The 12,955-nt window shown below is 36.3% G+C and overlaps 1 protein-coding gene across 4 annotated transcripts in view; it reads left to right on the top strand.

Annotated features, from left to right (window-relative positions):
- CEP162 (centrosomal protein 162) overlaps positions 1-12,955 on the top strand; it is a 49,301-nt gene that overhangs the window by 14,748 nt on the left and 21,598 nt on the right. For all 4 annotated transcript variants that reach the window (XM_075747622.1, XM_075747620.1, XM_075747619.1 and 1 more), the window contains exons 5-16: positions 880-1,032; positions 1,292-1,478; positions 2,476-2,528; positions 4,686-4,753; positions 5,746-5,776; positions 6,169-6,291; positions 6,992-7,183; positions 7,358-7,439; positions 8,303-8,567; positions 9,729-9,996; positions 11,421-11,563; positions 12,367-12,594. In XM_075747622.1, coding sequence (XP_075603737.1) covers positions 880-1,032; positions 1,292-1,478; positions 2,476-2,528; positions 4,686-4,753; positions 5,746-5,776; positions 6,169-6,291; positions 6,992-7,183; positions 7,358-7,439; positions 8,303-8,567; positions 9,729-9,996; positions 11,421-11,563; positions 12,367-12,594 — 1,793 coding nt within the window. The remainder of the gene's footprint in view (positions 1-879; positions 1,033-1,291; positions 1,479-2,475; positions 2,529-4,685; positions 4,754-5,745; positions 5,777-6,168; positions 6,292-6,991; positions 7,184-7,357; positions 7,440-8,302; positions 8,568-9,728; positions 9,997-11,420; positions 11,564-12,366; positions 12,595-12,955) is intronic.

Here is a 12,955-nt window from a genome sequence, read left to right as displayed (position 1 = left end):
ATGTTGGAAAAAACAGACATGGTTTCTGTTCCCTTCTGTGAGAACTGTTAAATCATTTCATATGTCATTAGATAAAATGCATAAGCAGCTTTTCTCCTAGCAGTTCTCCTAAGACAGCCTCTAAAGAATCTAAGTGTAAATGTGTGCCTTTTAGGGGCAAGCAAAAGGGAATTGGTACTGCTTTTTAACTAGTAATGTACTGCAATAATTAGCTTTTAGTTTTCCATGAGGAGGTAGATAAGGCAGTGTTCTGAGAGCAGAATCCACACATAAAGTTGGTATGGTGATATTGAACCCTCACAATGATGAAATTGCAGTAAGGAGAGCAACTGCACGTTGTAGTTGCATAAACATACAGAATAGAAGAACTGGGTGTTCATCACTGACTTTTAAGTAACTTTGGTTACTATTTTTTTTCCTTAAAGCATTTAATTTGCTACAAATGAAATGTAGCTGCTAAGCCAATGGCTACAATTTTCAAAAATCTGGGATGCTTTCTTTGGGGTAGTAGATCAAACAAAATGAACAGGCTTTTTAAAAAAGAAATGTTAATTTTTGTATAGGGTTTGTGTCTGTGATTGTCTTCCATGAGTGACATTACAGTAAGTCAATTTTTACAGTTGTTATATTTGCCCCATGCTGAACTTTAGGTTTGTGTGCAAATATGAAGGACAGGAAGACAAAGTACAGAATAGCCTAATTAATTAAACAAGATTGACATGTCTCATAATAGAAATGGAAGTTAAATGAATGTGATTTGTGAGACTGTATCTTTGCAGTTGCAACATGAGATTAAAAATGGTGGTTGTGGAAGATGACTAAAGTGTTATACAAATAGCTTTTAGATGATAGTCGAGAATATTGCAACGTTTTTCCTAGGAATGCTTGGAGCCAGTGGAAGCTTTGTCAAGATACAGAATGCTTCGCAGCCTATGAGAGAAAGTTCTGAGAATATGCATGTGGAAAAGATGCAGCTTCAGAAAAGTAATGGAGTTGCTGTCTCCTTAAGTAAAGACAGCCTGGAGACAAATGGTAAGGACTGAGAGCATAACCATTTCATGAAGTTAGCTAGATCTAAATAAATTACTGTTACAAGCAATTTACATTGCAAGTTGAGATTCTTCGCTTCTGTCAGCTGCATCTCATGAACTGAAGGCTTCTAGTACTAGTTTGCGATGATTTGATACTGTTAATATTTTATGAGTCTGTGTATAGTTGTTAATTGTTACGACTATTCTATGTGGACATACAGCACAGCCACAGTTAGTTTATTCTTTGTTTTGAAATTTAGATTCAGTTTTAGCTTCTGGGCGTAATCAAAGTATTGTGGGAGTTGGATTGGATACCTTGGAAGAACAAGAAGAGAAAGAGATCTTCTTTGCCAAACTTGAACAAGAAGCTTCCTCTACTGTCGATTATTCAAGATTAAATAAAGAGCTGGATTCCAATGATTCTGTCATATTAGCGCCATTTGTACGGTAATTTAGAGGGAAGAAAAGTTGTGTACTGTATTAGTGGGCACATGTGACTTGGGTATGGCTTGAGATTTTGTGGGACAACATCCTGCATGATTTCAATCAGTTTTTAATTAGTTTTTTGTTAGTTTGTTGTGGTTTGGCTTGGTTTTTCTTTGTTTTGATGTTTTTAGTTGTTTTTTTTAAGACAAGGGCAGAAATGAGCTTAATAAATAAAAGAAAGGAGTAAGGTGAGAGCATGACTTGGTGATGAGCGGACATAGCTACACAGTGTTGTGCATAACTCAATAGTAACAAGTCGATGTAACGTTCTTAATTGTAAGGTGTAACTAAATGAAGAGTTAACAACTGATAATAACAAGGAAGTAGATCAGAAAAAATTCTTAGACGTGATGTTACAAATTAATGTAGAGGAAAGATACAACATCTTCATAGACTAGGGCAATCCACTTACGATCAGTTTTGTTAAAGTAAGTTCAAACATATGTGAGAGAAATGGATGAAGGGGCAGTTCAGGCTGCTGTTGCTAAAAATGCTGAGTGCAAAGGAAACTTCCAACATGAAAACAGTTGGAGGGTCAGAATTCTGGGGAGTTTTAGGTAAGGAAAAAACTTTAACTTTACAGGAAAAGGGAAAGAAATGAGAGATTTATAATTTTTTGTTAATGCAGAGTGAGAAGGTCAGAACAGGAAGCAAACATGATGATAAAGATTTCTTTGAAAAGCTAATGTGTAGATATTGGAGGGAATGCAGAAAGGGAGAGATTTTAAGAGTTGGACTGAAAATTTTAACTATGGACAGTTGTAAAAACTTAAATATGCATTTTAATAATTGCTGACATTTATCCGCCTATGATTATTACCTATGATTTGATATGATGGACAAATTCAGGTTTTTAATTTATTGCTCATTGTAAAAAGTACCAAAGTTTGGAGTTAGAAAAAAAAGTATATTTATTTGCTGTCCAAGAACAAAGTAAAATTTTCATTTTGTTTCTCAGGAATGAAGAAGCTGAAAAAGGAGAAGAAGAATCTGCACAAGAAGAGAAATCTGGTAATACCATCTTTCTAAATTGTTCATTTGAAAATTCTTACTTTTTTGGGGTTTTTTTAATTGTTGTGTGTACACTAAGAATTGTGCGAACCTCATTAAACAGAAAAAACAGAAATGAAAGCTGTGGCTTAGTATTCCAGTTCAAATGCAAAGTCTTCAGAAAACATCACAGTAGGGTGTCAGAGGATAGCGCAGTATCTTTGTGTTTGTGGTGGGATGTAATTGAAAGATCTGGAAAGAGGAAATTGTCCTACAATCTCGTAGCTTGTTCTATAATCTGTTGTTTTGTGGATCTAGTCAGAAAACTTGACTCTTTCCAGGTTTCAGATTCACAAGACAGTCCAGCATCCTCACTGAACTTTTTTATTCCAAGTAATACATAAACCAGTTGACTTCTGTTCCCATATCACCCTGACCGTTGTGGGTAAAGCTTTTATTTATCTGAAAGCTAGTGTAATTTTCGTATTAATGATTTTCATTTATCTTTAGTTCTTCCATCACCCTTTTAGGCTGCCTTTGTATTATGACTGTGCAGCTGTTATTCAGATGGAGGGTTTTAGGGGTTTGCTTTTGGTTTTGTGCTGTTTTGTGCGGTTTTTAAGTGGATTTTTAATTTATTGTGACCTAAAAGACAAACAGAAAAGAAAAAATAAAAAACCAAACCCAACTGTCAATCAAAAAATGAAGAAAAAATGACCCTGATGTTGAAATATGTCTTAATGTTTGAGTTACTCCAGTGTCTTAACTGTCATCTGTATTTTTGTACCATCTTTTCATGCCTGAGTTTAATCTCTCTAATCTGCAGTATTGCTCTTACCTGATTTTTTTCCCCAAATTTCCATGCTACACTCCTTCCATCTTATTTGTCTTTCACTTGTCATCTCTCTTTATTTCATTCTTCATTACTAGCATATGATAAAGAGTGTATTCCTGTAATTTAATCAACAGATTGTATTTTCAAATTTATTTATGTAGTTGAACTTTTGAGAGGTCCTGTTGTCAGGCTGAAATTTCCCAAACATAAAGAGGCTGTGTTTGTAAACCTTAATCACAGGAAATCTTTTGTCCTTGAAAGCTTGATTACTCTGTAGACTGCAACAGATCATGATAGTTGTAGCAGAAATGCTACAATTTTGTAGCCTTTTTCCTAACAAAACGGTTGAAATTACCTGATTGTTATGGTCAGTTTTATAAAATTGACGCTTCTGATTTTTAGGAAAACAGTTTCTCTGGAATACCTGGAATGACCAATCTGTGTGGTGTGCATGGTTTGCTTTCGTCTTTGTCAAACTGCTATTTCATGAAATGGCAATCAAAATAGTGGATAGTACGTGTGCAGGAATAGTATAAGCACCGTGTAGGTTTCAAGTCAGTATGAGAAAGCTATTTTCAGCTGCTCTGGCTTCACATGGTCCAAAACCAAAGAGAATGCTGAAATAGTGACTTTATTTCATAGAGTAGATTTTACATATGAGTTAGACTGTGTGTCAGTTGTATTGGTGACGAAATACAGAAAGAACACATTATAAGCCAATGTCTTGCAATACTTCTAGATTTAAGTGTTACAGACAGTGCAGACACTGAAGGCTGTAACCACAGGAGCTGAGTGGGGGAGATACAGTAACAGGGAATCAGAACCTGTGGAAGGATCTAGGGGACTGAAGGAAAAGTGGCTTGCTTGTAAAAGTCGTTCTTTGACACACTTGTGTTTTTAAATAATGCTTACTCTTGAGAGTGGTTGTTGGGCCACCAAAGTAGGTCAGAGGAAGCAAAATTACAGATTCTGAGCATAAAAACTGCTGGAGTTGTCAAGGTGGATGTACAGAGTACTTTGTCTGCTAGGGCGGAATTGCGTCATTTCACCCCTAAGTGAGAGAAAGTGATCAAATAAGAGATCAATTCAAGTATGCCTTGAGGAGATAGAAGTAAAGTATATCTGATCATAAAACCAACTTCATTTGTAGAGATACATGTGTGGCTTTTACTGCAGTTTTAATACCACACCCAGTCTTGAAACCTTTCTGTTGCCTTTATGAAAGGAGTAACAGTGGCAGTAGCTGTTCTTAGATGAGAGATTGGGGAAGAGGAAATAGATTTCCTTTACTGCTTTATCTTCCTTGAGTATTCATTCTGTTTGATGTTTATTTTACTCTTCAGGCAGCTACAGTGAAGATTTTGAAGAAGAAACAGATGCTAATCCCGCCTTTAAAACTGAGGGAAATCAGGTAAATCAAAACATCCTGTCAGGAGTTGATTTAAATGCTCAAGAACAGGTATAACTTACCAAATGTTTGTATTACTTGCATGAATTGTAAAAGCTCTGCAATGTGTAACTGTAAATATAGTAAACCTTTATATAATATGTACTATCTGAAAGAAAGAGTATAGTGGTCCTGGGATTATATTGTTCTGTTAAGGATATACATTTTCCTGTGACGAATCGCTGAAGGGATTAAGTTCTTCACAGGGTTTCCTGCTTACTCCTCCTGTGTATTAAGAACTGTAGATGGGAGTGCACAAATTATGAGCTCAGGCTGGAGCCTCAGAATGAGTAGTGATTAATCTCTCTCTAGGAGCTGTTAAGGTGGTGTCTAGCCAGCAAGTGACACAGACTGAGAGTCGTTCTGTACAGAGCAGCAGTTTGGACAGGGGAAACAAAGTCTCCACTGTATGAGTTTTGGGGGTATCACTGTCATCTAGCTTAGGTCTTTGGATGTGGAGCACATGTGGGTGGAGCACATCAGGTGCATTCCTGGAGAACACGTTCTTTTTTTTTTTAACAAAAGGAGTCTATAGAGCACCACGTGTTCATCTATAATAGATAAATGGGTTTTTTAGAATTCAAGTTTATTAGAGTAATATTTCTAATAAATGTTTGAAAAGCACAAATAGAATGGAAGTGTAATGTACTTACTGCTACATTAGTTTCTTTTCTCAAATTACAATATAAGAGAACTAGGAAGGTGCAAAAATATTATTCCATTTATGCGGAGTACCATTTAGTTCCCGGTCACTTGTGAGAGGGTTTACAGAGTACAGGGTGTTGAGATCTTTTGGCATCCTAAGGACAGTTTTAGAGAAGTGCGTATTCTCGGCGCACCAAGAGCTGCTTAGTTCTAAGAACTGTTCGTAGGTTTTAGACCAACTTTTAAAGTTTGTCCAGATTTTTTTCCCCCTGAAATTTAAAAAGTAATGTTTTTTTCTTTATTTTTGTTAGGAAGAAGCAAACACTGGCATGCTGGCTAAAGGTAAAATATAAACTTTGATCAGTAGGAGAATAACAAATGTAACTTTCTGAAATTTTATTACCTGATTTTTACTATTTTGATATTTTTCACCTGATTTTATGGTGTTCTACGGAAAGTCTGTTGGAGTGACATGGTTAAAAATTAATCTACATGTTAGCACTTCAAAGTGATCATCAATGTAATTTTTTATTTTACTACATCTAGTCAGTACTCTGATTTTGATGCTTGCAATCAGAGTTAATCAGTTTATCGTTAATGGCGTTAGCATAATCTATATAGCATTTTTTTCATGTTTAGTACATCAAGATAAGCCTTGGTATACTTCTAATGCCAATGTAGACAGAGTGTAAATAAGAGAATCATGTTTTCTTTAACATTTATCTTGGTTTTAGTTGTATTACTTGATTCACAAGATTCAACTACAGAACTTCAAAAGGCTGCTGAAACATCAGATGTAGCTCTAGGTGAACGTTATCTGCCTGAAGAAGTCAGTGGAATTGAAATGAATGAAGCAGGTAAGGGTTGCTTTAAATCAAGCAAACCAACCACACAACAAAACCCAAACCCCCAAATCTTACTTGAGTAGAATAGGAGGCTGTGGTGTCTTCATTTGTTCTTAGGTTATCAGTGAACATGAAGCTCTTGGCTTTTAGTAACAAATCTTAAAAGGAGGAGGAAATACATCAGGAAAAGGTCATGTTTCTGCTGAAAAGAAACTTTTTTACGCTTGGTTATTGTAAAGTTGCTTTTGACATTGCAGTTTGATTTTTAAATACCATCTCCTTTGGTTATTCATCATAGCTAAAATTCTTCTTCGACAGCATTGAACACAATTATAAAGTACATTCTCTTATCAAACTTTGTACAGCAGTGTATGCCACTGATATCCAGAGTATGGCTCTGGTGGCATCTGTTAAAATAGTTACATTACATACACTGTTAGTTTTAGTACTAATAAAATACTGAGGTGAGGGAGGGGGGTGGAAAGGCATGCAAACTGTAGATGAGACTATTTAGTATGTACTGATTAACTTGGAAACTGTTTATTTTTTTAGTAAAAATTAGATTTTTAATTTTTTTTTTTTTTTCATAACTGAGATTGCTATTCTCACCACATAATAGACCAAGCCTAGTAACCGAAACACAGGCTCCAGTGGGGTGTTTCCCAAACCAGAACATCCTGTAGTGTCTCTTATGAGCCTGCATTTTTCACAGGCACTTCCTATGGACAAACCACCAGTGACATCGAAGCATTACACCAAGCATACCATCATATTGATCAGTCTTTGGGAGATACCGATGAGCAAAAACTGCATGATTCTGCAATGGCAGCCTCGGAATGCTTAGTGCAAGATGTTTCACAAAATAATGACATCTATTCAAAAAACATGTCAACTATTGAATCAGGTAAATACCTCAAAGGCAGGCGGGTATTGTACAAGCATGTAAAATGAGTGAGCTAGTAATATCTTTAACACTCCATTTATGAAACATTTTTAAATGTTGTCCTTTTTTACAAATATTTTTCTGAGTGTTTTGTTGTTGGGGTTTTTCATTATTTTTTTATTTTGCACTAATTAGATTTACCTACTGTGGAAGAATTGATGAAACCAATTAAAGGACATTCATGTAATATCAGAAGTTTTGATGTGGAGCCTGAAAGGTATTTATTTCAGAATGCATTTTAAGAATTGTAATAACGTAAGTTCATTAACTATTTGTGAAAAACAGCTTACTAAACTCATCTGTCTTTTTCCCTAATTAAATACCGAAATTTCATTATGTCTTGCACTGGCATTATGGCATTTGCAGTGAATTGGAAAATGAATGTAAAGGGTTAATTGGCTTAGACCAGGGTTTCCCAAATTTCGTTTAAGTGATAAGCAGCAATGTTTGCCGAATCATTTGGAGGCGTGTTCTTCACTCTCACAGCTACCACAGTTAGGGTCTCTGCTTTCCCAGTCTTCTACTCTTTCCCTTCCCCCATACGTGGATTTCAGCCCACATTCTATCCTACCTCTCCAACCTCCATAAGAGGTCTAAGATCAAATCCTCTTATTCTGCTTACTCTCATGATTCTTACTAACCTGTGCTCTGTACCTCCTGCTTTGCTCCAACTGTTGTGTCTGGAGCAGAAGGCACAGGCTCTGGAACTGTCGGAAGTTCCAAGTTCTAAGGTTATGCTTGGCAAATGAGTTTTGGGAGCTTATCACGTAGCTGCACCCAGCAGGAATTACCATTCATTGGTTTATTAGCATTAGTTGCATGCTTGCAGGTGTTCATCTTGTAGCTGAGTTCGGTGCCTCCATAAAAAAAAGTCACTGCTGGGAAATGGCTCTTGTCCCACAGCGTGGGAGTGAATCTGTATAACTAAATCTGCAAGATTGTTCTTAAAAGTAGCTCTTTCAAATTCAAGCAGTCTTTACAGGTGATACCTAAAGGAAAAATGGTCCACTTTTTCCAGAGCGACAGAAAAGCAAAGGGCAAAAGTCTTACTATATATGACTTTATTCCTTTCTCTTGTAGTCCTGTGAAACTGGTAGGCAGCACAGCAAATGACCTCATCAGCCATTTGCCCTTTAAAGAGCACCAGAATAATATGGTTTGGGAGACAAACTTTTCAAATAAGTTTAACAGAGAAGAAAGCATCTTTCTGCACACAGCTGTGAATGACGATAACTTTCAGAGGTTGACTGAGAAAGACATTCAGACCAGTGAAGTACAGCCTGATGTACAAAGAGAAGAAATAGTACAAGACTCTCTGCTTTCACAAGGCAGCAAAACTGAACAAGTAAGTAGTATCAACCAGATTTTTATTATAGGGAAATACATTTAAAATGTATATATTTTTAGACTGCCTGTCATTTGATTATGCTTTGATGTTTAGAAATTGAGAGACTTGCTGACTTGCTGTTTTTCTTGAAACTCTCGTGTTACCATTGCTGTTGTTAGAGGTAGCCAAGTCGAGTGGACTTTGGGACCAGCGAGATTCCTCCTGTTCTAGCCCAGTATGTGCAGGGCTGCTGCGGTTCTGTGTCCCCAGCTCAAGCTAGTAGCGAGTCTGAGCACATGTTCCCATTGGGGTAACATGTATAAACACACACAGGTTCAGAATAGAGACCATACCTACATAGAGGACAGTTAGAAATACAGTTCAGTAAGAATATAGGAGAGAATGCAATGGCCAATGCAGGGCTAGTCAGACAAGTGTACCGACAGCAACCTGGTCATGTCACCAGCCTTTAATTTCATTTCCCCTCTATTCCTTACACTTGTTTCTGCTTGATCCACCTTAATCTCTCCCTCTACCTAGTTTTTGTCCTTTTCCTAAACATCCTGTAAGTTTTTTGCACATTGTCGTGATCCTCTCAAACATTCCATAACAAGATTTACACAATCTCAAATCTTCCTGCATCCCCAAATTCCCTTCTCCTTGCATCCCCTAAATTAGCCCCCCATTCCTTTAAGCATTCCTTCTCCTGTCCGCAAAGTGTTGCAGGGAGAGAGATGGTTTGGCTGGTTTCCCACCAGGGCCAACAGGCTAAGCTTTCTCATTTGCTGGTCTTAGGAGTTGTGTGCTCTGGTTTTGGTGATCAAGTTTAATTGGGTTCCTCTGCCTGCCACTGTTCCTCTCTTCATCGCTGGGTTTCTGTGTTCACTGTGATTAGCCTTTAGTCACGAGCTACCCACTAAAGATTCTGTAATTTAATACAACTTCCTAGAATAATTACATAGTCCAAGATTTTGTACTGGCTCCGTTTATATTTCTGAAGTAGTAAAATTCTGCAAAATGACATCCTATTAATTTGGTTAAAAATAATGCTTTCTACCACCCTGAGTCTTACAGCTGTGTAATTCTGGTAACTGGTTCTATGTTCCTCTAGTAGGGAAAGCTACCTTCAGATTACACTAGAGCCTAAAACTTGTTTTAAACAAATGTGCTCTGTCACAGGCTCTTCGGTCTTGTTCCTTGAAGAATGAAAGATCAGAATCAATGACAACTAAACCAATGTTATACAAGAATATCAGAAGTCCAGCACCTTTACATAAAAAGAAATCTTCATATGGTCCCCATGGGGTGGTTAGAAGTTCTGGATATGGGAAACCCACTTCACTCTCAAAACAGTCTTTTCCAGTTAATGAAAAGAAAACACCAAAAGAAACTTTCAAAAAGATCAGTGTGAAAGCCAAAAATCCTGCAGATAGAGCAAGATCTAAAGGTAATTCTATCATAAGAAGAGCTGATGTTCCAAAATAAGTGTCTGCAAGTTACACTTTTCATTATGATAAATGCAAAGATTTGCTGACATACTAACTTCTGTGTGTGATGCTGAATTTCTATTCTCAGCTTCTTTTTATCTTTGCTTTCCTGGAGTACAAAGAAAGCACTAAAAAGAAAGTCCTATTTTCTGTTCATGTCTCTTGTAACACTAAGGAAAGAATAGCAATGTAGTCCTGTGAAAGCTGAGCTGCAAGTAAAGGACTGAACTTTTCTTATTTTTGGGTGAAAAAATTTCATCATATAATTCAGTTTAGCATCTTTGCAGATGATGTTTCCTATCTCCGAGGCATGGGAAAATAACTCTACAGGTGCGCAGGTTTTAGCACACTTGTAGCACGTTATGCTTTTAAAAACCCTGCAAATAGTGTTGGGAAAAGCCATTTAGGATTATGTTGCCCACCTTGGGGAGATGCTTCAGTGGCAGCTGTCAAACTAAGGGACCTTAGTTCCTCAGTGCGTTGCTGTGGTGTTCCCTGAAGAAGAGGAGGGTGTACAGCCAGATGGAGGTGGTGAAGTGAGTGATGAGGCCACTAGCCTCATTCAAACATGTTCTTCCCTCTCTAGCTGTAACCATTCTCCATAGTAATTTCAGGTGACTTCAGAAGTTAATCTCACCAGAATGCATTCTGCAGGGACCTCTAAAGCTAGGATGAGAATGGCATTGAATCTAACAATCTCCTAATCATCAGTGCTGAGGGAGCACCTTTGTGAGGGGGTTGTGTGAAAAATGTAAAAAGTGTTAAATTTGGAAAATTATCATTGCCTGTTTGTTTTCAGGTATAACATTCCTTAGCAGGAGCTCTTAGTTTAAATTGCAGAAATGAAGTGGCAGTTGTAGTTACTGTCTGTATTTCAGAGGACTAAGATGTGAATATGTCCATGTTAGTTACTCTCTGTGGGGAACTTCCCTGATTTTTAATTTCCTGTCAAGTTGCCATTTGATGCAACAAATAAATATTGCACGGCTTTGTATGCTGTCTGCACTCCAAAGTCCATTTTGAAAATTGCTGTGTCTTCACCATAGCTTGAAATATGCTGTATTTCTGTACGCTTAGATAACTGGCCACTTCTCGAGCAGAGAACTGAAGTTAACCTTGTTTCATGAAGAATTTATTTTCCAGTTACTTGTTTCAGTTGTTCCCTTGGGTTTTGTTTTATCTTATCAGTTCCTTACTTAAAAAAAACCTAGAATATTTTCCATAATGTCTCATTGCTCTCAAGTTTCTATATTTAATTCAAAATTCAAGCTGTAGCATACTTAATTTATATGCCCAAGGGGTTGATCACATGAATAGATATTTTTGAAAGGACATTAAATTCTGAATTTAATTTTGTTCTATTTTACTTTCTGCCTAAATGAAGAAGCCTTATTTGCTACTAGGATAATACGATCTGCAACAAATGAGCCAACTTTGAAGGGAAGTATTGACAAAGTTACATCTGGCCAATCAGTTGTTAATAATCTTGGACACCAGGCTATGGATTATTGCAGGCAATATCAGCATGTAAGTAATAATCAGTGATGTTGCTAATTAAAGCATGTACAACTTGGTTTCCAGCCTATTTTGTCAAGACTTTTAGTAATTATCACAAGATTGGCAAATGCTGAAATATTGAATAAAGACTTTCCTTTAGTCAAATACTAGTTTTTGCTTTTAAAATATGCAAGTATAATACAGCTTTCCTGTTGCTCAGATAATTCTGTTACTTGGGTGGTTCTAGAAATTAATAAGCATTCTAGCTTTAAGTATATAAAAAATACTATTTTGTGGTAGAAAAGAGGAAATTTTAAAATAAAACTTTTACTTAAAAAAAAAATCTGTTATGAATGTTAAGTAGTACTACTGTTTGGGGTTTTTTTTCTATTTGCATTGCATTTAATATTTAACAGCATTTTCTGACTTCTCCAAGATGACTGAATTTGCAGTATGGTGATGGATTTTCTTTCTTCCTTGTAAACTTTATAAAGAAATTATTCATTGAGTACCTAAATCATTACTGCTTTTCAAAAAGTTAGATGCATAATAGAATAATTCTAGTAGCCATGTAGTGGCTGTCATATGAGAGGTGTTTGTTTCTTGTTGTTTTTTGGCTTGTTTTCCTCATACCTATTTCAGAAATGAGAAAGTAATTCATTAAAGTAAATGCAGGATGTTTTGCTATTAGAATGTTGGGGGTTTTTTTCCTTTTCAACTGCCTGATGTGGTTGCTGAGAGCCAAACAAGCCAATTAAATGAAATTGAGGAGCGGAATTTTTGGTAAACAATCAGCTCAATGTAATGTTTCCCTGAATTTTTTTATTCACTAGGATTTATCATTTTCTCCTATCAAAAGTTGTGATAGAGAACTGTATTTGCTGAAACGAGTACAAGTTGCAGAGGAAGACCTGAACACAGCGCATGATTTAGTTCAACAGCTAACCAGCACGATTTCGCAAAAAGAGAAAGAAGTGGAGACAAAGATAATAGAATTGAAAACACAGCATGAAAAAGAGCTTTCTCGGTTGGGTCAGGAAAACTATGTTCTTCAGAGTAAGGTACTTTATCATCTTGTATCCCATTACTATAGACAAGGAAAAAAACCTGCTTCTGAAAATTAAATTAATGTTATTTTACAGTTGTTAATGAGCAGAAAATCCACATTTAAACACACACACTGCTAGTTTGTAAATGCATACCTGCTGTTACGTTTATTGCCCATAAGACATGATCTTTTTTAACTACAGAGATAAACTATGTTATCCTGAGTTCCTTTAGTTTGCTATTTTGAGAGTTCTGCAGCAGTTTATTTGCAAAGTTTAAACTCACTGTTAAAAAAAAATAAAAAATTAACAAATACCACTCGTTATAGATAAGTACTATATATTGAGATATTGGGGGTTTTTTGTATGCATTTTT

Source organism: Balearica regulorum, chromosome 3 (assembly GCF_011004875.1).
Source record: "Balearica regulorum gibbericeps isolate bBalReg1 chromosome 3, bBalReg1.pri, whole genome shotgun sequence".
Taxonomy (NCBI): Eukaryota; Metazoa; Chordata; class Aves; order Gruiformes; family Gruidae; genus Balearica; species Balearica regulorum.
This window is presented reverse-complemented; position numbering and strand designations above follow the sequence as displayed.